The 27,065-nt window shown below is 47.3% G+C and overlaps 2 protein-coding genes across 2 annotated transcripts in view; one reads left to right on the top strand and one right to left on the bottom strand.

Annotated features, from left to right (window-relative positions):
• LOC143973409 (uncharacterized) overlaps positions 1–14,290 on the top strand; it is a 66,440-nt gene extending 52,150 nt beyond the window's left edge. The window contains exons 4-5 of the mRNA XM_077474401.1: positions 9,762–10,088; positions 13,950–14,290. Of these exons, the coding sequence (XP_077330527.1) occupies positions 9,762–10,088; positions 13,950–14,290 (668 nt within the window). The remainder of the gene's footprint in view (positions 1–9,761; positions 10,089–13,949) is intronic.
• The window catches only part of LOC143973410 (uncharacterized), an 803,348-nt gene that overhangs the window by 579,476 nt on the left and 196,807 nt on the right, over positions 1–27,065 (bottom strand). The window lies entirely within an intron of this gene.

Raw genomic sequence — 27,065 nt, 5'->3', positions numbered from 1 at the left:
AATCAAAATATCGTCAAGATACACAATTACAAAGTTGTCTAGATACTCACGGAAAATATCGTTGACGAGGTGTTGGAATGTGGCCGGGGCATTGCAGAGCCCGAAGGGCATCACTAGGTATTCAAAGTGTCCGAATCTAGACCTGAAAGCCGTTTTCCACTCATCTCCATCGCGGATTCGGACTAAATTATATGCTCCCCGCAGGTCTAGTTTAGTGAATACCTTAGCAGTTCTTAGGCGTTGGAAGAGTTCAGGGATGAGGGGAAGTGGATACCGATTCTTAATAGTAATTTTATTAAGTTCCCTGTAGTCCACACAAGGCCTGAGTGAACCATCCTTTTTCTCAACGAAAAAGATGCCTGCGCCAGCTGGAGAAGAGGATGGTCGGATAAATCCTTTTTCTAGGTTTTCATCAATGTAAGAACGCAGAGCTTCCAATTCGGTTTCCGATAATGGGAAGATCCGCCCGAATGGTATTTCGGAACCGGGTAGCAGATCAATCGGGCAGTCATAGGGCCGATGGGGCGGCAGAGTATCAGCTTTCTTTTTGTCAAAAATGTCCAAAAAGTCATGATAAGCTGAGGGGACATGCAGGAGATTGTCAGGACTAGTCTGTATTGTCAAGCAAGAGGTAGACTTGTGGGAGGTTGGCAGGAGACAGTGCTGTGAACAGTAGGGAGAAGAAAAGCGTACTTCCTTCTTATTCCATTTAATCAGTGGGTCGTGGGCTTGTAACCAAGGAAACCCGAGGATGATCGGAAACATCGGAGAATGGATAATGTCGAAGCGAAGAAATTTGCGATGGCCGGAATCAGTGGATGTTAAGATTGGTACCGTTTCTTGGGTCACGGGACCAGAGCAGGGTAGGGAGCCGTCAGCCAGGTGGATTTGTAGATGTTGTTTCTTAGTGCAGAGAGGAATGTGCAGTTTCCGAGCTAAAGTTAAGTCCATGAAACAACTGCAGGCTCCTGAGTCAATGATGGCTCCCAGCCGAACCTCCTCTTCCGCCACCTGTAATGAAATCGGGAGGACAAGATGAGATTGGGTGAAACCTGAAATTTGAGGATTCTTCGCAGCATGAGGTCGGCACTTACTGGGCCTTACAGGACAGCTGCGCAGGAAATGGCCCGATTCACCACAGTACAGACAAAGATTGGCTTGACGCCGACGGAGTCTCTCATCAGGGGTGAGTGGAGCCCGGACTAGGCCCAGCTGCATGGGTTCACTGTCAGCAGAGGAGGAAGGGACTGGAGCAGGTATAGGCAAGGGGGGTACCCGGGGTAGCATCCACATGGGTTTAGATGATTGAAGGCGCTCAGAGCGACGCTCCCGTAAACGTCGGTCAAGCTTGGTAGCCAACTGGACTAAGTCTTCTAAAGATGCAGGGGTATCTACCCGGGCCAGTTCGTCCTTTAGGGTCTCAGAGAGGCCTAGGCGAAATTGATATTTAAGGGCAGCCTCGTTCCAGTCAGTGTCCCCAGAGCATTTGCGAAACTCTACGATATAGTCCTCTACCGGTCTTTTTCCCTGGGTTAGGGAGTGCAGGATGGCTTCGGCTGTAGCAGTGCGTTGAGGGTCATCATACAATTGTGACATGGCTACAAAAAAGGACTCTACGGAATCGAGAAGGGAGCTCTTCTGCTCCAGGAGGTTATGGGCCCAGGACTGTGGTTCATCGGAAAGCAGGGAGATGATGAAACCCACCTTCACTGATTCAGAGTGGAAAGTCCGGGGCTGCAGGGCCAGGTACAGGAGGCATGCGTTTTTGAACGCCCTAAACTTCTTGCGGTTGCCTGAAAAACGCTCAGGAGTAGGGACCCTGGGTTCCGGAAAGTTCATGACTACTGCAGGTGTAGCACTGCCTTGAATCTGCGAAGCGGAAGAGCTGCTGGCTGTAGAAGGCGAAGGATCCGATGGATTGGGAGAGATCGCCAGGTGCTGTAGCCGGCCTTCAATCTGAAAGTAGCCATCCTGGAGTCGCTGCACTGCCTGAGTGAGGGCTGCAACCTGCTGGCAGAGAACCTCAAGAGGTGAGCCAGCTCTGTCGGCTTCTGACATTGGCTGGTTTGTACTGTCAGGTACTCACCAAAGCCGAAGTGCTGAGAGCGGCTTCCCTTGCAGCTGGGTGCACAGTACCCCTGAGGTTGGAACAGTGGGTACAGGGCACGAAGAGGCACGGGTTGCCAGCAGGTGACTTGTATGCAGCAGGTCTTCTGAAGGAAGAGATGCCCGTGCAGAAGATCTTGGAACTGGTAGAAGTAAATGCCTGCCAGGGGTTCCAACACCTGGAGTGAAGGCCGAGGGTCAAACACAGGTACAGTCCGTGAGACAGAGGATATTCCGGAGACAGGCCGATGGTCAAACACAGGTACAGTCCGTGAGATAAAGGATATTCCAGAGGCAGGCCGAGGGTCAAGCACAGGTATCAGTCCGTAAGCCAGCAAGGCTAAGTGCAGAAAGTCCGTTTAAACAAGCCAGGGGTCAGATCAGGAGAGAATCAGAGTAGCCTTCAAACAAGCCGGGTCACAACAGGAAGTGGTCAACAGGAACAGGAAACAGGAACCAGGAAACACAGGTGAGCTGAGGAGACAAACCAGAAAATACACAGAGCACATTGATGCCTTTTATAGGACTGTCAGGCCAATCAGGTAAGGCCCATAGCTGTGTGCATAGGTTTGCACATGCGTGTACGACATTGTATCGTACGACGCATATGCATGCGTCGTTGTGCAGCTCTTCTCCGCAGGCGCACGGGGAAGTGCCGACGTTGAAGTCTGGTGATTCTCTGACATCCACCCTGCACAGCAGGTTAAACAAAAGTCAAGAAACCCACCAGTTTCTGCTCGATGGCAGATACCAGATACGTTTACCAAGTTCCTGGAACCACAGTACCACCAACAGCCTTACCCCCCACACAGCCATGTTTGACCTCAGACTCCTGCACCGAACAATCCACCCTTCTTTTCATACCTTCACATAAGCCGCCCATGTGGACTCACTGGCTGACCGCCCTGTTACCTCCCGTGGTGACTCCAATGCCATCTCCCATATCCAGCCGAGTAGGGAACTCCTCCCCCTCCCCCTCTGTGTCCGGCTAACTCTCTGAACATATCCCACTGAAAATAGATGCAAGGAGTAAGCCCCCCATGTTTCCGAAGCCTGCAAGATGAATAGCATATCGAAAATGTTCAACTGCACCTAACGCAACACGAAATGGCGTAGCCGCCGTATGACCAGTTGTGACAACGCAGACATGTGGTTGACCACGTAAACCACACCCACCTAATCACAATTCAACTCCATGTCAGGTTTCTGCATGACCCTTACCCCAGCTCCATAGCCGGAACCACTGGAAAAATTCCAATAGCACACATTTACAAATGAACACCCCACTTCCACCCAACACAATTGGGGCCAAATTTTCTCACTCTATTGCCCTTGAAAGAGAAATTTCCCACAAACCTGTTTACCCCGCCATGTTCGTGACCTCTTTTCCCATCGACCTGGGATCCACCTATCATCCGTTATATGCGGCCAAGAACTCGTACCAAACCTTCTAACCCTCCCTATGTTCCGCATTCCACTGTTTAAATTAGCCAGGGCCTGAAACCCCCAATGTAGCAGACGGCAGCCATCGGCCAAAACCCACTCATCGGAATAAAACCGGCAGGCGAAATTGAACTTACCCAGCAACGAATGCAAAGTCCTCAATTGTACCTCACGCGTCCCTGGGCCTCACACACCCCCTTCTATAGTACCTCCAACTTGGTCACTGGCAGATGACCCTCCGTAACCCCTGAAACAATCACAATGCCAGAACAAAATAGTACAATATCCCTCGTCGGCCCCTTTGTGTTTTGCAGCCAATGGCACTAATGAACCTACCTGCAATGTGCTGCAATGTATAAAGTATAATCGCACACACATCGGAGGAAGGCAGCCCAACACACAAACGTCCAAGCCATGTATGATTGAATCAGGGACCAACACGTCTCTACCCCCCCCACTCCGGTAAGAAACTAAACATCTAACCATAGCCCACTAAATTCAGCAACCCCTGGGCCGGCATGGTTCCAAGGAAAAAACTCCCCTTGCCAGCATCTATCCAGCAGCTAAAGCTCTCCGAATAAACTGGAAGCAAGTGGTACACGGATTCCTAATTTGCCATAGGCGCCCCTTTTCTGTCCCACCTAACCCACCTTATAGCCGTGTATGTGAAGTATCGGACACAGTGCACCGCATCGGATTATGACAGAACTTTTTTTTTTAAGGTTTATTTATTTTTTCTATTTTTTTTTTTTTTTTGACAGATAAGTGGGGAAACGAGGCAAAACTTGTTGGTTCCTTCTCAGGCACCACCCCCGCTGTAGACCCCATTAAAAAACCCCGGAGGCAAGCAGCCTCACCATTTCCGTATCTACTTATGAAAGGCTGCAACCTTTTCACCCCCTTCCAAAAGTCATCCCTTGTGTGACTAGGCTCACCTGTACATTGTCCTCACATGAAGCCACAATACAATGGATGGGTCCCCCCACCCTTTTAACACTTGTGTTTAACGTCAAAAACCACCGAACTGACAGGAGCTCACATTGCACTGACAACCCACCCCCCTTCCTTTTTCGGCCGACCGTCCAGAGGGGGGTATATCCCCACTGAAGGAACTGCTTTGTGGGCCTCTACTACTACAGAAACCGCATCCAGAGGCCGCTATCCTTTGATCCCCATTAAGAGACGGCCATACCGACCTGCGCGGTCTAAACTGCTCATCATCCTGTAGCCAATCAGATCCCTCTTTTTAACATGTGCACCTACTAATGGCCTGCATATAACAGAACAAGGCCGAACCATGTTCGGGTTCTTTCCCCCCCATGACAATCGCATAATGGCGACCGCCTTCCGCAAAATCAATCGGTACCTCCTCTTACCTTCATCCTTTTTCCCTTAATCTTCCTGCATGACCCTATACACTTAAAATGTAAATTTCCCCCCACCCCCTTTTTTTTTTTAAAGGGGGCCATAATGAGAAGATCTCCACCCACTTACCTTTTCAAATCGTATCCCGGACTCCTATTTAATTGTGTTCCCAGGGCACCCATACATCTCACTTTTTTTTTTTTTTTTTTGCATCTGCAATTCTTACCATCTCCATCCTACCATTACCTGACGACCCCACAGCTGCACCACTGTCCCCAAACTGGCAGGCGCACCGCCCACCACTTGTGGGCCAGCATCCACCACCTCTGTTCCCGGAGGAGCAACTGCCACCGACATTGCACCCCCCTTTCCAACCCCCCAACAAATCCTGCAATGTAACTTAAACGAAAAACCTTTAGACATTATTTGACTTACTGGGCTGACTGGAACCCCAACAGCCGCCTTGCTTGCCTCCATCGCTGGCTCGCATTCCTGTGGCTCCTCCTCCTCGCATACTGTCAGCTCGCCTTCCGACCTGTGGTCCTAGACCAGGACCAGTGGTGTCATCAGCCCCCCAGGCAAAGAGGTCCTGGGGGCCATGGAGTCCCTCCGTTGTAGTGCCTGTCTCACCCCCAAAACTCCGCCTCCTGCCACAGTTCCACAAATGCCCTCACATACTGTGACCTGGAAGGTCAACCTCGTCCTTCCACCGCCATCTTGTGCCATCTTGCGCCGCCCGTATAGGCCACGCCCACCCGCGGAGCCCTGCCCCCTTAAAACTTTTTTTTTATATACAAGCAGCCTGACGGCCATACTAATAAGTCTCCCTCGCTGAGCCTTCCTCCCCGCACAGCGATGCAGGCAGAGGAGGTAGTAGTCCTGCAAATCACGGGCGGGGAAGCGGCACCATAACGGCCCGTGGCCCCACCCACCGAGCTGGGCTGGCGGCGTGGAGTCCGCCCAGACCCTGCTCATGCAGACGGCTGGCTATTCTTTGCTGGGGGAAAGGATTGTTCCCCCCAGAGGGCTCCTCGTCTGGTGCATGGCCCCGGATGAGGGCCCTGGTGAAAACAGAGTGCCAGAGGCCGCAAACTCTGCATGCACAGCACCCCTCACCTCCCAGCCTCCATCCGCTCACCTGGTCATCCATAAAGACCTTTATCCGAGTGACATCTCAGCCATGTTGGAGGAGCAGTGCAAAAAACTGCCTACTCCTTTCTTTCTCCACAACTTTCTGTTCCACAGCCTAGCCCCGCCTCCTGCTTATATATTACCACTCCCCCTTGGACTTTACTCACTGTCCCCTCCCCTCTTATCTCTTCATATTAACCCATGCATTGTCTCCCCTAAACACATGGTCATGCCCGACCCTGCACTACTTTTTCTTTTCTCTCTTTTCCATTTCGGGCCTCACTGTACAAATCTTGTTCCTCTTTCTAAAAGGAGTGAATGACAAAAGTGCTTTGAACACGACTCAGTTCAAGAACATTTATGACTATTCCTCATAAGATTAACATCCCACGACCTTAACCACTTCAGCCCCGGACCATTTGGCTGGCCAAAGACCAGAGCACTTTTTGCGATTTGGCGCTGCGTCACTTTAACTGACAATTGCGCGGTCGTGCAACGTGGCTCCCAAACAAAATTGACATCCATTTTTACCACAAATAGAGCTTTCTTTTGGTGGCATTTGATCACCTCTGTGGTTTGAATTTTTTACGCTATAAACAAAAATAGAGGGATAATTTTGGAAAAAACACATTTTTTACTTTGCTATAATATCCCCAAAAATATATAATTTTTTTTCTCAGGTTAGGTCGATATGTATTCTTCTACATATTTGGTTTGCACAAAAGTTATAACGTCTACAAATCAGGGGATAGTTTTATGGCATTTTTATTATTTTTTTTTACAAGTAATGGCGGTGATCAGCGATTTTTATCATGACTGCGACATTATGGCAGACACATCGGACATTTTTTACATCATTTTGGGACCATTGTCATTTATGCAGCGATCAGTGCTCTAAAAATGCATTGATTACTGTAAAAATTACACTGGCAGGGAAGGGGTTAACCAGTAGGGGGCAGTGAAGGGGTTAAGTGTGTCTGAGGGATGTGTTATATTTGTGGGGGGGAGGGGCTATGTGTGACATGACACTGATCACCGCTCCTGATTATAGGGATCTGTGATCAGTGTCCTGTCACTAGGCAGAATGGGGAGACGCTTGTTTACATCAGCATTTCCCCCGTTCTTCCCCTCTGTGAGACGATCGTGCGACCCCCCACGGGCATCGAGTCCGCAGCACCCGCGGTCACACTCACGGAGCTCGCAGCATGCGCCCACAATGCCACATCTTAAAGAGGAACGTACAGGTATGTTAATATAACCAGCCGTGCCATTTTGCCAATGTATTTTGGCGTGAGCCGGATGGCAAGTGATTAACTGCCCTTGCAAAAAAGTTTCTCTTGGGCAATCTTCAAACCTTGTGGCCCCTTTAAAGCGGTTGTAAGGAGTTTTTTTTTTACTTTTACCTACAGGAAAGCCTATAATAAGGCTTATCTGTAGGTAAAAAAATATCTCCTAAACTTGTATGGTTTAGGAGATATTCCCCTGGCAATGAGCCTCTGACTGCAGCGGCGCATGTACACGGGGGATTTTCGGCTGAAAGCCCGGCAGACGCCGGACCCTGCCAGAAAGAAATCTCCCGCGTGCATGTGCGGGAGTGACAACATCACGGGTCTGGCCACTCACAGCGCCGGAGCCACGATACCCGGAAGACACGCCAAGGGAACATGTCAGCTCCCTTACCTAATCCCTATACCTTACAAGCAATGGGTGGTCTGACTGGACAGCGTTTCCCATAGAAACAGAGCAAAGCAGCCGACTGAAATGAAAAACAGCATCACACTAAGGCCGCGTACACACGGGCGGACTGTTCGCCCAACTTAGTCCGCTGAACAGTGTTTGGGCGGACAGTCCGCTCGTGTGTGGGCTTCAGCGGACTGTTTCAGCGGACAGTCTGACGAACAAAGTTTTTCGGAATTTCCGTAAGACAGTCCGTCCAAACTTGGTTTCAGCGGACAGTCCGCTCGTGTGTAGGCTTGTTCGACAAACTAAGTTTCGCGCATGCTCAGAAAGGATTTACACGGCGAAGGTTGCATTGCAGTGTATAGGACGTCGAATTTCTCGTCCCGTCATACGTGCTGTACACGTCATCGCGCACGCTTTCAGCGGACTGTTCGTTCATCGTGTGTGGTCAAGTCCGTTCATGCAAATTTTGAGCGGACTGTTTGTCGGATTGTTTGACGAACTAAGTTGGGCGAACAGTCCGCCCGTGTGTACGCAGCCTTAGTCTCCACTATTGCCACCTGAAAGTCACATGATTTTGCCGCAAATTTGATGCGTCTTGAAGCAATGCCTGTGTATTCTTGAGGTCTATGGACACAGATATGAACGGTACTCATTGGAAATCATGGGGTACGGCTTGTCATGTGACTTTGCAGTGAAAAGGGGATAGGAAGAGCCCAGGTGAATGCCATAAAGAGCACAATGATCCTAGAGCAACACTGAGAAGGAGATAGAAAAAACACAGGTGAAAGCCATAAAGAGGGAAAACATACCTGTAAACAATGACCACATAAGCATCCAGCATGCATGAGAAGAGAGCTCCACCATTTGTTGCCCAAAATGCCATAAAACCATTTAGAACTCACATTTGCCATTAGTGATGATATCAGTGCTGAGCATGCTCAGATCACCATCCTGGACAAGCTCTAGCCAGGAAACACAGAGGCCTCATTACTTCCCGCCTCTCGTGATCACAGTGTACTTTCACTGCTACGGCCATCTTGGGAATGGCAAATGCCCCTAACACAGAGAAAGGAGGTAAAAAGCACATGGAAAGCAAAAAGAAACTCTGTGACTTGTGTCAAAGCTTGTTTAAAGGTTTCTTTGAGAAGACTGCACCACCAGAATGGGGCTCCAAACATATAGGCTCGTTTAGAGACTGTAGAGCAGGGGTCTTCAAACTACGGCCCTCCAGTTGTTCCAGAACTACAATTCCGATCATGCCTAGTCACATCTGTGAATGTCAGAGTTTTACAATGCCTCATGGGATGTATAGTTCCGCAACAGCTGGAGGGCCGTAGTTTGAGGATCCCTGCTGTAGAGGAAGGACTTCCACCCAGGAGAGGCTGAACCCGGCTGGAGTGACATTTGGTAAGGGATACCTCGCGATTCCAGTCCTGATCAGGTGAGAATAAAAAGGAGAATGCTGTGAGCCGGGTCTATCTTTGATTTATAGTTAACCAGACCTATCAGGTTGTGGGGGCGGAGTCACAACCCATATGTATGATGTCATGATGCACCAGGAAAGTACATTTTATATACAACTCTATAGATCAGACCAAAATGAAGAGGAAAGAGGGACAGAGGGACATTGCTCCAAATCAGGGACAGTCCCTCAAAATCCGGGACAGTTGGGAGCGATGATAAAAGAGAGAGAAATCCTCCAATCCCATCTACACAATCCTATACCTACAGAGGATCCAGAGGAAGGCCAAATAAAGGACGCTCCAATTTACTCCAGCAGGGGAAATGGGGGGGAGGAATGATTGTCTATTCATTGATGATTTATTGGTAGAATAATGGAGAGTATAGGGGTGTCAGAGGAGATTCCTCAATGATCTGAGATGGGAAGAAAACAGAGGAATCCCAGGAAGACCCGGAGGACTCTGATAGATGGAATCTGAATATTTCTGGGATCCTCATAGAGGGATATATGTTATATGAGGGGGAGGGGAGTACACTGTGACCTGACTGGGATCTGTATTCTGTCTGTGCAGGAAAAGTCCAGGAAATATTCACCCGGCCGGGATCTGACCTTCTCATCCCCATCAGAATCCATCTCACCCTCAACCATACAGATACAGGAAGATGTGACCGGATTTACTGGTACTATGAGAAATCTCATGGAGACTGGGAGGGAATAGCTGAACACAGGAATTGTAATCCGTCTGATGTCAGATATTTCCCCAATACAAGGATATCAGAGAATGGAAGTCTGATCATATCCAATGTGACTCCGGAGAATGACGGGATATACCATGTGTATATAGAGAACTCTACAGGACACCATATACAGAGAGATGATTACACCGTCCATGTAGAAGGTAAGTCCAGATGAGATTGTAGAGCGCTGTGTATGGGGGTCACATGACTGAAGACAATGGGTGTCATGTTAGTGGGGGGATTTAGTGTTGGGGGAGGGGTGCACACAGACACAATCTATCTCCTCCAGTCTCCAGGAAGATGTCTGCACACCTGATTATAGGTAAGGATGGGGGAGGGGCATGCTGTGTATATATTGGACCTGATCAATGGAAATGATTGTCTCTCTCAGTTCCAGTATCGGTTCCGCTCCTCCATGTCTCATGTCCCCGGAATGGCAGCGCTGAGATCTCCTGCAGGGTGGAGGAGGGGACTAAGCCGAATATCAGTCTATCTGTGATTGGAGGATCCCAGCGGAATTATTCCAATAACATTACAGCCATTGTGGGGTCCCCGGGGCCCTGGAACATCACCTGTACTGTGAAGAATGGGGTCAGCCAATCAGAGGAGAGCAGAGATGGGGGGTCACCTGTCCAGGGGGGGAGAGATCGGGGGATGGGCACAGAGACATGTAAACAGAGCAGGTGGGAGGGGCAGAAAACAAATAAGCTCCGCCCACTGACTGAATAGAGAATATGAAATATATACAGAAATGATAGATTTACATTACAGGTTTTATTTTTTAGTCCTGATCATAATAAAATAAAAACACAATATTTCCCCTTCACGGTGTTTGTTCTCAGAGGACAGGAAATGATTTCCAATCATAGATGGCGGATAATATTCCTGTCTATATAATACGCAGTCTAGAGCGGGTAACCACTTGCCCACCGGGCACTAAACCCCCTCCTGCCCAGACCGATTTCATGTTTCAATGCTGACACACTTTGAATGACAATTACACGGTCATACAACACTGTACCCAAATTACATTTTTATCATTTTTCCCCACAAATAGAGATTTCTTTTGGTGATATTTATTATTTTTGAATTTTTTCCTAAACAAACAAAAAAAATTAAAAATTTGGAAAAAAAATCATGCTTAACCGGTTACTGACCAGCGCACACCGATGTACATCGGCACAATGGCATGGGCAGGCAAATGGGCTTATCTGTACGTCCCTTTAAAATTGCTGCCCTGCCATCGTGAGCACGCCGCCGGCAGCGCGCTTGCGTGCCGGTCGGGACCCCCGTGAGTCCGGTCGCGGGTCCCGTGGACTCAATCGCCACGGGCATACCCGTGATCATCTCACGGGGCGGCTGAACGGAGAGATGCCGTTGTAAACAGCATCTCCCCGTTCTGCCTAGCAACCAGTGACGTTGATCTCTGCTCCATGTGATTGGAGCAGAGATCAGTGTTCACTAAATTAAAGCCCAGCCCCCCACAGACACAGTTAGTAACACGCCCCTAGGAACACTTAACCCCTACACTGCCACCCACTGGTTAACCCCTTCACTGCCAGTGTCATTTACACAGGAATCACTGCATTTATATAGCACTGATTGCTGTATAAATGACAATGGTCCCAAAAATGTGTCAAAAATGTCCGATGTGTCCACCATAATGTCGCAGTCACAATAAAAATCGCTGATCGCCGCCATTACTAGTAAAAAAAAAAAATAATAAAAATGCCATAAAACTATCCCCTATTTTGTAAACGCTATAAATTTTGCGCAAACCAATCAATAATCGCTTATTGCGATTTTTTTTTTACCAAAAATATGTAGAAGAATACGTATCGGAATAAACTGAGTGGAAAAATGTTTTTTTATATATTTTTGGGGGATATTTATTATAACAAAAAGTAAAAAATAATGCTTTTTTTTCAAAATTGTTGCTCTATTTTTGTTTATAGCGCAAAAAATGAAAACCGCAGAGGTGATCAAATACCACCAAAAGAAAGCTCTATTTGTGGGGAAAAAAGAACATCAATTTTGTTTGGGAGCCACGTCGCACGACTGCGCAATTGTCAGTTAAAACGACGCAGTGCCGAATCGCAAAAAGTGGTCTGGTCTTTGACAAGCAAAATGGTCCGGGGCTGAAGTGGTTAATAGTTTCTTATAAAATTTTGCAAACAGGTAATTTTTCTGCTTCATTGATATGCGCTGATGAGGCGGCACTGCTGGGCACTGATAAGATGGCACTGATGGGCATAATGGGGGCATAGATGAGTGGCACCGATGGGCCCTGATGGACACTGATAGGTGGCACTGATGTGCAGCAGCACTGTCCAGGCGGCACTGTGGGCACTGACAGGTGGCACTGTGGGCATTGTGGTATAGGATCTGAAGAACACGAGCAATTGTGGTAGCTTGAGGTGTACACTGTGCAGGAGGCACAATACACCGACTGTAACTGCACTAGGTTCAATCACAAGAAAAGAAGACGCTGTCCCTGCCTATCCTTCTCTCTATGAACGCTGCAGCACACTACACAAGGCCATCGTGCAGGCGGCCTTATATAGTGTGGGGTGTGTACTTAATGCCCTGAGCTATAATTAACCACAGACATCCTGCATGTGGCCAATTATGGCTCTGCTCAGTACCGGCGCTGTGATTGGCCAAGCATGTGGATCACAGTGCATGCTTGGCCAATCATCAGCCAGCAATGCACTGTGATGGCGCAGTGCCTTGTGGGCCGCGAGCGCCACACGAATATAGTGCCAACAGCCCACAAAGTTCTGGCTTCGCCAAACAGCCGGTGTTCAACTCGAACACCCAACTCATCCCTAGTCTTCATCAAGAGCCCCACAAGTCCCCACAAGTCTATAGCAAGAGCCCCACAAGTCCCCACAAGTCTATAGCACGGCTCTTGTAATGTGGATTCCCTACAATTGTACAACAAACTTGTGAAGTCCGGCAAGTCTGGCAATAGCTTGTCAAGTCATCTTCAAACTTGCAGCTGATTGGCTATCTGGGCCCCTTCCTACACCTTGTGATAGGGGGCGCCCCTCTTTCTTATCTCAGAAGGTTGTTGGGTTTCCATTTTCTGATGTGACTGTTGTGTCTTCTCTTCTTATGATAATGATAATTGTATGAGAGGTCAGGACCCCACATATAGGATACAGGATTGTCTGCATGACAGTTTGAAATTCAAGCCATCCAAGGGCAGACTGATTGTACTGAAGTTGGTCCATCGGAGGACTTCAGAACAACCAGCCCGTCGTGTTCTTTTTTTTGTACAATCACTGCCGGTGTCTATAACCTCCAGCACTGATCATTGTATTCTGATGGCGGGGAAACCTTCCACTCTCAGAACACAAGGACTCCACAAGAGGGATTCTTCCCATCAACACTGACTGTGCTGATGGGGAATCAAGCGATTTTCTTTCCTTCAATCTGTGGAAGAAGAACCGAAAATTGAAAATGTATGTCTAGCCTTAGACCAAATAATACAAAATATCCAGAGAAGACATTTATTGTCCTCCACATGTCCATTGTCCTTGTCCATGTATGGATGGACGCCCACCATCATCTACTGGAAGGTCAGGGATTATCTTACCTGACTGCATTATATATGTAATACATTCTCTATTTATCATCTCTTCATAAAGTCCATCCAGTTCCACCAATAAAAGAGAAGAAATCCTCCAATCCCATCTACACAATCCTATACCTACAGAGGATCCAGAGGAAGGCCAAATAAAGGACGCTCCAATTTACTCCAGCAGGGGAAATGGGGGGAGGAATGATTGTCTATTCATTGATGATTTATTGGTAGAATAATGGAGAGTATAGGGGTGTCAGAGGAGATTCCTCAATGATCTGAGATGGGAAGAAAACAGAGGAATCCCAGGAAGACCCGGAGGACTCTGATAGATGGAATCTGAATATTTCTGGGATCCTCATAGAGGGATATATGTTATATGAGGGGGAGGGGAGTACACTGTGACCTGACTGGGATCTGTATTCTGTCTGTACAGGAAAAGTCCAGGAAATATTCACCCGGCCGGGATCTGACCTTCTCATCCCCATCAGAATCCATCTCACCCTCAACCATACAGATAGACAGAGATGTGACCGGATTATCTGGTACTATGAGAAATCTCCTGGAGACTGGAAGAAAATAGCTCAACACAGGAATTGTGATCCGTCTGATCTCAGATATTTCCCCAATACAAGAATATCAGAGAATGGAAGTCTGATCATATCCAATGTGACTCCGGAGAATGACGGGATATACCGTGTGTATATATATAACTCTACAAGACAACTTATACAGAGAGATGATTACACCGTCCATGTAGAAGGTAAGTCCAGATGAGATTGTACAGCGCTGTGTATGGGGGTCACATGACTGAAGAAAATGGGTGTGATGTTAGTGGGGGATTTAGTGTTGGGGGAGGGGTGCACACAGACACAATCTATCTCCTCCAGTCTCCAGGAAGATGTCTGCACACCTGATTATAGGTAAGGATGGGGGAGGGGCATGCTGTGTATATATTGGACCTGATCAATGGAAATGATTGTCTCTCTCAGTTCCAGTATCGGTTCCGCTCCTCCATGTCTCATGTCCCCGGAATGGCAGCGCTGAGATCTCCTGCAGGGTGGAGGAGGGGACTAAGCCGAATATCAGTCTATCTGTGATTGGAGGATCCCAGAGGAATTATTCCAATAACATTACATCCATTGTGGGGTCCCCGGGGCCCTGGAACATCACCTGTACTGTGAAGAATGGGTTCAGCCAATCAGAGGAGAGCAGAGGTGGGGGGTCACCTGTCCAGGGGAGGAGAGATCGGGGGATGGGCACAGAGACATGTAAAGAGTGCAGGTGGGAGGGGCAGAAAACAAATAAGCCCCGCCCACTGACTGAATAGAGAATATGAAATATATACAGAAATGATAGATTTACATTACAGGTTTTATTTTTTAGTCCTGATCATAATAAAATAAAAACACAATATTTCCCCTTCACGGTGTTTGTTCTCAGAGGACAGGAAATGATTTCCAATCATAGATGGCGGATAATATTCCTGTCTATATAATCCGCAGTCTAGAGCGGGTAACCACTTCCTTACCGGGCACTAAACCCCCTCCTGCCCAGACTGATTTTCATCTTTTATCGCTGACGCACTTTGAATGACAATTACGCGGTCATACAACACTGTACCCAAATGACAATTTTATCATTTTTCCCCACAAATAGAGATTTCTTTTGGTGATATTTATTATTTTTTAATTTTTTTGCTAAACAAACAAAAAAAAGGGAAAATTTGGAAAAAAAATCATGCTTAACCAGTTCCTGACCAGCGCACGCCGATGTACGTCAGCAGAATGGCACAGGCAGGCAAATGGGCGTACCTGTACGTCCCTTTAAATTTGCTGCCCTGCCATCATGAGCACGCCAGCGCGCTTGCATGCCGGGCGGGACCCCCGTGAGCCCGGTCGTGGGTCCCGTGGACTCGATCGCCACAGGTATACCCGCGATCGTCTCACGGGGCTGCTGAACGGAGAAATACCGTTGTAAACAGCATTTCCCCGTTCTGCCTAGCAACCACCCCTAGGAACACTTTACCCCTACACTGCCACCCACTGGTTAACCCCTTCACTGCCAGTGTCATTTACACAGGAATCACTGCATTTGTATAGCACTGATTGCTGTATAAATGACAATGGTCCCAAAAATGTTTCAAAAATGTCCGATGTGTCCGCCACAATGTCGCAGTCACAATAAAAATCGCTGATCGCCGCCATTACTAGTAAAAAAAAAAAATATTAATAAAAATGCCATAAAACTATCCCTTATTTTGTAAACGCTATAACTTTTGCGCAAACCAATCAATAATCACTTATTGTGATTTTTTTTTATCAAAAATATGTAGAAGAATACGTATCGGCCTAAACTGAGGGAAAAAAAATTTTTTTATGTATTTTTGGGGGATATTTATTATAACAAAAAGTAAAAAATAATGCGTTTTTTTTCAAAATTGTGGCTCTATTTTTATTTATAGCGCAAAAAATAAAAACCGCAGGGGTGATCAAATACCACCAAAAGAAAGCTCTATTTGTGGGGAAAAAAGGACGTCAATTTTGTTTGGGAGCCACGTCGCACGACCGCGCAATTGTCAGTTATAGCGACGTGGTGCCGAATCGCAAAAAGTGGTCTGGTCTTTGACCAGCAAAATGGTCCGGTCTGAAAGTGGTTAACAGTTTCTTATAAAATTTGCAAACGGGTAATTTTTCTGCTTCATTGATATGCTCTGATGAGGCGGCACTGGTGGGCACTGATAAGATGGCACTGATGGGGAGCACAGATGAGTGGCACCGATGGGCACTGATGGACACTGATAGGTGGCACTGATGTGCAGCAGCACTGTCCAGGCACTGATTGTGGGCACTGACAGGTGGCACTGGTGGCACTGTGGTATAGGATCTGAAGAACACGAGCAATTGGAGTAGCTTCAGGTGTACACTGTGCAGGAGGCACAATACACCGACTGTAACTGCACTAGGTTCAATCACAAGAAAAGAAGACACTGTCCCTGCCTATCCTTCTCTCTATGAATGCTGCAGCACACTACACAAGGCCATCGTGCAGGCGGCCTTATATAGTGTGGGGCGTGTACTTAACCCCCTGAGCTATAATTGGCCACTGGCATCCTGCCTGTGGCCTATTATGGCTCTCCTCGCTACTGACGCTGTGATTGGCCAAGCATGCGGGTCACAGTGCATGCTTGGCCAATCGTCAGCCAGCAATGCACTGCGATGGCACAGTGCCTTGTGGGCCGTGAGCGCCACACGAATATAGTGCGAACTGCCCACAAAGTTCTGGCTTTGCCAAACAGCCGGTGTTCAACTCGAACACCCAACTCCTCCCTAGTCTTCATCAAGAGCCCCACAAGTCCCCACAAGTCTATAGCACGGCTCTTGTAATGTGGATTCCCTACAATTGTACAACAAACTTGTGAAGTCCGGCAAGTCTGGCAATAGCTTGTCAAGTCATCTTCAAACTTGCAGCTGATTGGCTATCTGGGCCCCTTCCTACACCTTGTGATAGGGGGCGCCCCTCTTTCTTATCTCAGAAGGTTGTTGGGTTTCCATTTTCTGATGTGACTGTTGTGTCTTCTCTTCTTATGATAATGATAATTGTATGAGAGGTCAGGACCCCACATATAGGATACAGGATTGTCTGCATGCCAGTTTGAAATTCAAGCCATCCAAGGGCAGACTGATTGTACTGAAGTTGGTCCATCGGATGACTTCAGAACAACCAGCCCGTCGTGTTCTTTTCTTGTACAATCACTGCCGGTGGCTATAGCCTCCAGCACTGATCATTGTATTCTGATGGCGGGGAAACCTTCCACTCTCAGAACACAATGACTCCACAAGAGGGATTCTTCCCATCAACACTGACTGTGCTGATGGGGAATCAAGCGATTTTCTTTCCTTCAATCTGTGGAAGAAGAACCGAAAATGTAAAATGTATGTCTAGCCTTAGACCAAATAATCCAAAATATCCAGAGAAGACATTTATTGTCCTCCACATGTCCATTGTCCTTGTCCATGTATGGATGGACGCCCACCATCATCTACTGGAAGGTCAGGGATTATCTTACCTGACTGCATTATATATGTAATACATTCTCTATTTATCATCTCTTCATAAAGTCCATCCAGTTCCACCAATAAAAGAGAAGAAATCCTCCAATCCCATCTACACAATCCTATACCTACAGAGGATCCAGAGGAAGGCCAAATAAAGGACGCTCCAATTTACTCCAGCAGGGGAAATGGGGGGAGGAATGATTGTCTATTCATTGATGATTTATTGGTAGAATAATGGAGAGTATAGGGGTGTCAGAGGAGATTCCTCAATGATCTGAGATGGGAAGAAAACAGAGGGGGGCGTGGCTTGGCGCGGACGGGAGATGGCTGCCTGATTCTACCGCTCCGTCCATCGGAGGTCCTGCAGTAAGCCCAGCGGAGCAATACTCACCCGAAACCATGGTGAAGCAGAAGGGGAAATCGCCGTAATCCAGGTCCCGATCCCCGAGAGGGACGGACCCGCCGCTCGAAAGAAATATCCCGGAGATATTCCGGGCCCGCTCACGCGAGGCCGCGGCCTCACCTCAGGCCTACACGGAGCATCGCTCCCCCAGCCCTAGCCCACACAGCAGGAGGGATACGCAGCATCCAGAAAGTCCTGTTGCTGCACGTCCACTGAACGTACAAGACCTCAGAGCAATGGCAGAGGACATCAAAGGATCCCTCACAGCAGCCATATCCGACCTCCGGAGGGATATACAGTCTATGCATGTAAGAATAGGCGATCTGGAGGAAGAGACAGCACGCCATGACACCGCCATTCACCACATGCAACAGATGTCTCATGCTCACCACGGCCAACTCAGAGATCTAAGCAGACACTTGGAAGATTTGGACAATCGCGGACGACGCCATAACCTGAGGGTAAGAGGCATTCCTGAATCCGTAGATCAGGCCCACCTAGCACAAGTGACTGTCCAAATCTTTAATGATCTACTAGGTCCATATGAAGCCCCCATTGATCTACTAGGTCCATATGAAGCCCCCATTGAATGGGAACGACTTCACAGGGCGCTCAAACCCAGGGGCAGAGAAACTGACCCCCCCAGAGACGTAATCTGCTACTTGGTGAGTTTCAGGCTGAAAGAGGACATACTCAGAAGGGCCAGAGACCGCCGCAACTTGAACTACCACGGGGCAGAGATCAAAATATTCCAGGACCTGTCCCCTATAACACTCCAACACAGAAGGGATCTCCGTCCGCTCCTGGATGTCCTACGCCAGAAGGGAATTCAGTACCGTTGGAGGTTCCCCTTTTGCCTATCTGCCTCCTCAGATGGTCGCACGGCCAACCTGAGGGTCCCGGAGGACCTCAGGAGTTTTTGCAGCACACTACAAATCCCGCTTGTAGAGCTTCCAGAGTGGTACAAATCCTATCGTTCCCCTCACCTTCAGAGAACCAGCTCCATGGATGCCATACCGGTGAGGGATGAGTTCAACATTCGGAGACGTAGGTCGACGTCACCCAGACCACCGGCTCAGAGAGACCAGAGGGATCAAGACCGCCAGAGCCCCACAGCATCACCAGCCCACAGAAGGGCACGGCCGGATAGGCCCTAAAGATCCCGATTGAAACACTCACCCGCTCTTTCCATCGCCTTGGCCCAGAACCATGGTCTCTTTTGGACATGCCCTGGTTTTCCTCTTTCTTCAGACTGTTAGAGATTTTCTCGCAGACAAGTCCCCATCCTGCAGCATTCCCATAATGGGGTGTGTAGGACAGAACATGGCCACCCATACTCATCTCTACAACCCACCCCGACGAGAGAAATAGACTTTTCCTTTAAGATCTCCGGCTACTTCAAAGACCGTTGGTCTACGGCTCTCACCTATACATAGGCGTTCTAAACCGCGCCTTGCCCAACTTAGCACCGTGATGTTCCTACCTCACCCCGACAGATAAGCTATTATGAATATCATACCTTTTCTACTGTTATTTGCTGTGCTCTTCTTCCTCTCATCTCCCCCTAGGTTCTCAATGCCAAACGGTCTTTTCCGACCCTGCAGCGCAAGATTTGTTAAAGGAAATAGGGGGGGATCTAACTCAGATACTGGGGGAACACAACGTCTCATCTATATGCCTGTGTTTTTATGTTCATATGTTGCATGCATAACTCTTTACCCTTTTTTTTTCCCAGGAATGGGTTCCCCTTTTTATACTGCTGTAGACTTCCAAAAAGACCTGCATGTTATGGCAGAGATCTTCCCAGTAAGCTAATGCAGAGCCTTCCATCGCCCTACTTCCCACCTCACAACGGGGTGACTCCCCAAATCCACAGTCCAGCAGGGTTGCCATGGCCGCATTCATTACTTAGTGGCCAGGGCCACGTCTCATACATTATATCTAGTCAGCCAGGGATTATTCCCATCTTCAGACTAGAAAGGCCACCCTAATCCCACCATAAACATTGGGACGGGACGAGACTAATCTCTGAGGAATACGTGTCTGATTTCCCCCCAGCTAACCCTAACAAAAAAAAACGGTGGGGATTATCAGACAATCCAGACCCTCTCACATTATGTCCAGGGACACTCCCAGCTACCATGTTCACCGACAAGGGCCAGGGTTGATGGTTAGATGCACGCTGCTTAACATAATGTTATCCCTCTACGAGCTGAAATGTAATCCCCCCCGTACCAAGGGGGAACATGCCAACTCTGCTAGCGGATCATCTAAGATCATAATGTCTCTTTAGCTTACTGAAGTTGAGCAACCTCCATATCCCTCAAGCGGAAATGCTGTTTTTAATTCCGCAAGATCCACCTGCTCCTTCATAGAGGCCTTACTTTCAATGTTCTCCTGTTTTTATGTTTATGCATACGGTTCTATATATCCTAGTCATGGTTGTTATCTGATTTATAAATGTGGTTTCACAATTTTTGTATATTTGGACCTAATTTTGCTTTTCTTTCCCCTCTATGTTTAGCCACTTGCTTCATAACCCTAAATGATTCTTTTTGACCTCCTATGGACTGGACACATCCTTGACTGACACCCGATCGCCTTTCACTTCCCCACACAACGGGATAGTACCTAACCCCGTTGACCAATACCGGACAGAGCTAGCTCTAACAGGGTAAGGTAGCTGGACTATATATACCCCCGGTTCCCCTTCTCCTACACAACCTAACCCCATAACACTTGACATTCCTTTCCCCTCCTCCCTTCCCTGCCCTCGAGTAACACCCCTATTCCCCTTATTCACCACCCCCCCCCCCCCTCTGGCCTTGAGTCTCGCCCTCACGGCCCCCACCTTGACGTCATTTCAGATTGAGGAGTAATCAGAGGGCCAGACTTTAATTATTCTTTTAATTTCAATTTTAATTTTAATTTTCATACAGACACTCTATATCAAGACCTACTCCCTTGGGAGGTGAACCTCTGAATTATTTTCCCAATGTTGAGAATGAACCCACACATCATGGACACAGCTCAGCATAGTTCTAACCAATGTAAACTTAAAGTAGTCTCACAAAATGTAAAGGGCCTCAATATCCCGGAAAAGCGTAGTCAAATTCTGGATAGGATGGCCAAACTAAAAGCTGACGTCATTTTCCTGCAAGAGACCCACTTTTGCACGAAGCACATTCCGAAACTTTCAAATCGCTTATACCCAACGGCCTTTCACGCTTCCAACAGTTTAGCTAAAATGAAAGGAGTCTCCATCTTGCTCTCAAAAAATACTCACTGGAACACAATTGACACCCGTATAGACCCAGAAGGACGTTTCATCTTCCTAAAAGGAACCTTGTATAACCGAACAGTCACCCTGGCAAACATCTACAGCCCTAACTCGGCCCAGGTTAGTTTTATCCGAGCTATCGCATCTGCTCTAGCTAGTTTCCAATCGGGAATCTTAATTCTGGGAGGCGATTTTAATGTGCCCCTACAACCCCTTCTTGACTCATCGACAGGGTCCACGACACTACCATATAGGGCGCTAAAGCAAATCAAAACCCAACTACAGGACCTTCTTGTACATGACACATGGAGGACCTTGCACCCAACCGAGAAGGACTATACCTTCTTTTCTATACCCCATAACAGGTATTCTAGAATTGACTACCTGTTCCTCTCACAGAAAGACCTCCCCCTCCTAACTTCAGCCACAATAGAACCACTGCTCATCTCAGATCACCATCCTATCACCCTCTCCCTAACATTCCCAGAACACAACCCTTCCACTAAAATATGGAGACTAGACCCTTCGCTCCTCACCACAGAAAGCGATATTTCTAGCATCCGCGCGAGCCTAAACGAATACTTCCAGAACAATGATAACCCGGAGACGACACCCATTAATATCTGGGAAGCGCATAAATGTGTCCTTCGAGGCAGATTCATACACCTTAAAGCCATCCGGAAAAAAGAGCAACAAGCCCTGATCTCGGAACTGATTGACAAAATAGGGAAATTGGAGAGAATTCACAAACTCTCACATGCCCAGAACACCTACTTGGAACTCACACAAACTAGGAAATCACTCCTAGATATCCTTAATCGTCGAACGCACCGAAAATTTACTCTATCCCAAAAGCTTTTCTATGAACAGGGCAACAAATGTGGGAAATTCTTGGCAAGAGCAATCCAAACACAGAAAGCCTGTACCAACGTACATATCATAAAAGATGCCAGGGGTAACTCATACTCGACCACAGTTGATATAGCCAAACAGTTTGAGAAGTACTTCTCAGAGCTTTACAACCTACCATTACAGTCTACAACCCCCCTAGGTCAATCGAAACGACAATCGCTTATCTCGGACTTTCTCACTAAGTACAACCTCAAACCCATTCCTGGAGAGGAGGCAAGCGAATTAGACAACCCCTTATCGGTAGACGAACTTAAGAAGGCAATAAAGCAACTAAAGCCGGGTAAGAGCCCAGGTCCCGACGGATTTTCAGCGTCATACTATAAAACCTTTATGGACCTTTTAATATCCCCCTTCCTTAAGGCATTTAACTCCCTTTCCCCTACCTCCACACCTTTCCACAGACTACTAGAAGCGCATATTACAGTGATACCGAAGGCAAACAAGGATACCACATCAACCGCCAACTATAGACCGATTTCTCTACTGAACGTAGATCTCAAATTATTCGCCAAAATGCTAGCAAACCGTTTACTTCCCTTCATACCCTCTATTATTTCAAAAGATCAAGTGGGGTTCGTCCCTGGCAGAGAGGCCAGGGACAACACCATCAAAGCCATTAACCTACACCACTTACTGACTACCCAACATCGGCAGGGCTTCTTTCTGTCTCTGGATGCGGAAAAGGCGTTTGACAGGTTGGCCTGGGACTATCTAGGGGCGGTATTACGCCACCTGGGTCTTCGGAATCGTATGTATGACTTCATTATGGCCTTATATACCGCGCCGACGGCGAGGGTCCGGGTCAACGGCCACCTGTCGGACGCCTTTCCCATCCATAACGGAACGAGACAGGGATGTCCCCTCTCCCCACTCCTTTTCATTTTGACCTTAGAACCCTTCCTCCAATGCCTCCGCACCAATGATAATATAAAAGGGATCCCAGTTGCAGGCCGCACATATAAACTTGCGGCCTTTGCCGATGATATTTTACTCTTCCTGACCGAACCTTTAACGTCGATCCCCAATTTGCTTAAAGACTTTGAGTTATTTCGCCATATATCTAATTTAAAGATTAACTTCTCTAAATCTCATGCCCTCAATATCTCCCTGCCCGAAGAGATAGTAACCCAATATAGTGAGAATTTCCCCTTCATATGGAAAAAAGACTCTATCACTTATCTCGGCACTCAACTGACCCCACGCTTAGCTGACTTATATCTTAAAAACTTTGTCCCGCTGATCCAATCTATATCCGCAGACTTGCATAGATGGGAAAAACCTAATTTTTCTTGGTTTGGCAGAGCGGCCATTCTTAAGATGAACATCCTGCCTCGTATTTTATATCTCTTACAAGCACTACCCATTAAAGTCCCAAAAGCTTTCTTTCTGACGGTAAAACGGCTTTCCTTAAAGTTTTTATGGAAACAAAAAAAAACAAGAATAAGTTTTTCACAACTATCCAAGCCCAAAACCAAAGGAGGAATCGGCCTCCCAGATATCCTGAATTACTCCCGAGCATGTCACCTGGGCAGGATAGCGGATTGGTCACTACACGAAAGCTGTAAGGATTGGGTATCGTTAGAAGAGTCATTTTCGGACTTGCCTCTCAAGTCCGTGCCGTGGATACCCTTTTCTCATGTCCCTAAAACCTTGAAAGAACACCCACTTATAGGAGCAACTTTAGGATGTTTTAGAGAGGTATGTAAGGATCCCCAGATCTCATCCATTCCGGGCCCCCTTACACCTGTACGCCTTAATCCTGCCTTCTCTCCAGGAATGTCGAGGAATTTTTTAGCCTCTATATGGCCGCACGAGTTAGTCTTAGCAAGACACTTTTTCAGTGGAGGCAAACTCCTAGAACAAAACGCACTCCCACGTCTTCCAGACAGCCCCCCATTCCCCTATTGGTCCTACTTGCAAATCCGTCACTTTCTCACCACTATTAATCTAGATTCGCGCCTGGCGCGAGCCTTGACCCCATTTGAAAGCCTATGTTCCCAGACCTCGACGCAGCAACACATGATCTCCACCACACATTCTATGCTCTTCACATCAGTTTCGCCTAAAGATTGGAAATCTTGCAGGTCATGGGAAAAAGATTTACAACTAGATCTATCAGAAGCGGACTGGGAAAAAATCTTTACGTTAGCACACAAAGGCTCACTTAACGTCACAATTCAAGAAAATAACTACAAAACGCTCTCAAGATGGTACCGCACCCCTGAGCTTCTCCACAAATTCAATCCGGACACATCAGACAAATGCTGGCGATGCTCGACAGACAGGGGCACACTCCTACACATATGGTGGTCATGCCCACGGCTTCAGAATTTTTGGTCACAGGTACGCGATATAACCGCTCAAGTAACCACATATCCTATTGAATTCTCCCCAGCTCGGATGATTCTGCACCACTCTTCTACATCAATCCAATCTTACAGGAAATCTGTTGGGGTCCATATGATTAATGCTGCCAAATTATGTATTTCCACTCATTGGGGCACCCCACACTCTCCAACGACATCTGAATGGCTAGTAAGAGTGGGGAGAATAGCCGAGCTGGAGGAAATGATACACATTGCCCGAGATTCCCCTTCCAAATATTCACAGACATGGGCTTGTTGGAATCACTTTTGTACTTCGGATAGATATGCCTCCATCATGAACTCAAATCGTTCGAACGGCCCCAATAGCGATCTCAACATATCCTCACCAGCGCTCCCCCTTTAGAGGGTTCACCTCGAGCTGCATACTATTCTTACCCCGCCTCCCACAAAGATCTAAGAGGGATCCCCGCTGGACGGGGTCCCCCACATTGAGAGCTCCTCTCTAACTGGAAGGATGGTGGGGACTGTGGGGGCGACACTCTTGGTCAACCGTCCCCCCCCCTCTCTTTGGAATCACCCCTGCCCATTCCCAACATTCTCCCTAGTCACAATCCCTCTGATCACCCTCCCCCCACCTCTCCCCTTTTTTCTCTTTCCTTGTTTTCATTTTCTTTTTTCCAACACTGACGACTGACCTCTTTCTGCTTTTGACCACCCGATCCCAGATGAATATCAACCGCTCTACATAATCCACCTATTGAGACAGATGACACCATTTTTTCCGTCCAAAGTCTACTAACCTGATTGTTGTAATGCGGATTTTATGCATCACACTTTAAGACAGACGCATATGTCAAATGCATTGTGTTGATAGGTTTAACAACACTAGGTGGAAACAAGTTTTATTACTGATTTACCAAGATACGCTGTTAACTAAACTTGTCATTGTTTGCAATGTACACGCATTGTCAGTTCATCTGTTTGTTACTTGTATATTTGCATACTATTTTTTCAATAAAACTCTTTTATGGAAAAAAAAAAAAAAGAAAACAGAGGAATCCCAGGAAGACCCGGAGGACTCTGATAGATGGAATCTGAATATTTCTGGGATCCTCATAGAGGGATATATGTTATATGAGGGGGGAGGGGAGTACACTGTGACCTGACTGGGATCTGTATTCTGTCTGTACAGGAAAAGTCCCAGAGGAAATATTCACCCGACCGGGATCTGACCTTCTCATCCCCATCAGACGTCATCTCACCCTCAACCGTACAGATACAGGGAGATGTGACGAGATTTCCTGGTACTATGAGAAATCTCCTGGAGACTGGGAGAAAATAGCTCATCACTGGAATTGTGATCCGTCTGATCTCAGATATTTCCCCAATACAAGGATATCAGAGAATGGAAGTCTGATCATATCCAATGTGACTCCGGAGAATGACGGGATATACCGTGTGTATATACAGAACTCTACAGGACACCGTATACTGAGAGATGATTACTTCATCCATGTAGAAGGTAAGTCCAGAAGATTGTACAGCGCTGTGTATGGGGGTCACATGACTGAAGAAAATGGGTGTCATGTTAGTGGGGGGATTTAGTGTTGGGGGAGGGGTGCACACAGACACAATCTATCTCCTCCAGTCTCCAGGAAGATGTCTGCACACCTGATTATAGGTAAGGATGGGGGAGGGGCATGCTGTGTATATATTGGACCTGATCAATGGAAATGATTGTCTCTCTCAGTTCCAGTATCGGTTCCGCTCCTCCATGTCTCATGTCCCCGGAATGGCAGCGCTGAGATCTCCTGCAGGGTGGAGGAGGGGACTAAGCCAAATATCAGTCTATCTGTGATTGGAGGATCCCAGCGGAATTATTCCAATAACATTACAGCCATTGTGGGGTCCCCGGGGCCCTGGAACATCAACTGTACTGTGGAGAATTGGGTCAGCCAATCAGAGGAGAGCAGAGCCGGGGGGTCACCTATCCAGGGGGGGAGAGATCGGGGATGAGCACAGAGACATTTAAACAGAGAAGGTGGGAGGGGCAGAAAACAAATAAGCTCCGCCCACTGCCTGAATAGAGAATATGAAATATATACAGAAATGATAGATTTACATTACAGGTTTTATTTTTTAGTCCTGATCATAATAAAATAAAAACACAATATTTCCCCTTCACGGTGTTTGTTCTCAGAGGACAGGAAATGATTTCCAATCATAGATGGCGGATAATATTCCTGTCTATATAATCCGCAGTCTAGAGCGGGTAACCACTTCCTTACCGGGCACTAAACCCCTCCTGCCCAGACCGATTTTCATCTTTCATCGCTGATGTACTTTGAATGACAATTACACAGTCATACAACACTGTACCCAAATGACAATTTTATCATTTTTCCCCACAAATAGAGATTTCTTTTGGTGGTATTTATTATTTTTTTAATTTTTTTCCTAAACAAACAAAAAAATGGAAAATTTTGAAAAAAAATCATGCTTAACCAGTTCCTGACCAGCGCACGCCTATGTATGTCAGCAGAATGGCACAGGCAGGCAAATGGGCGTACCT

The sequence above is a fragment of the Lithobates pipiens genome, unplaced genomic scaffold, assembly GCF_037356315.1.
Source record: "Lithobates pipiens isolate NorthernLeopardFrog02 unplaced genomic scaffold, aLitPip1_a1.2 Scaffold_80, whole genome shotgun sequence".
In the NCBI taxonomy this organism is placed as follows: Eukaryota; Metazoa; Chordata; class Amphibia; order Anura; family Ranidae; genus Lithobates; species Lithobates pipiens.
This window is presented reverse-complemented; position numbering and strand designations above follow the sequence as displayed.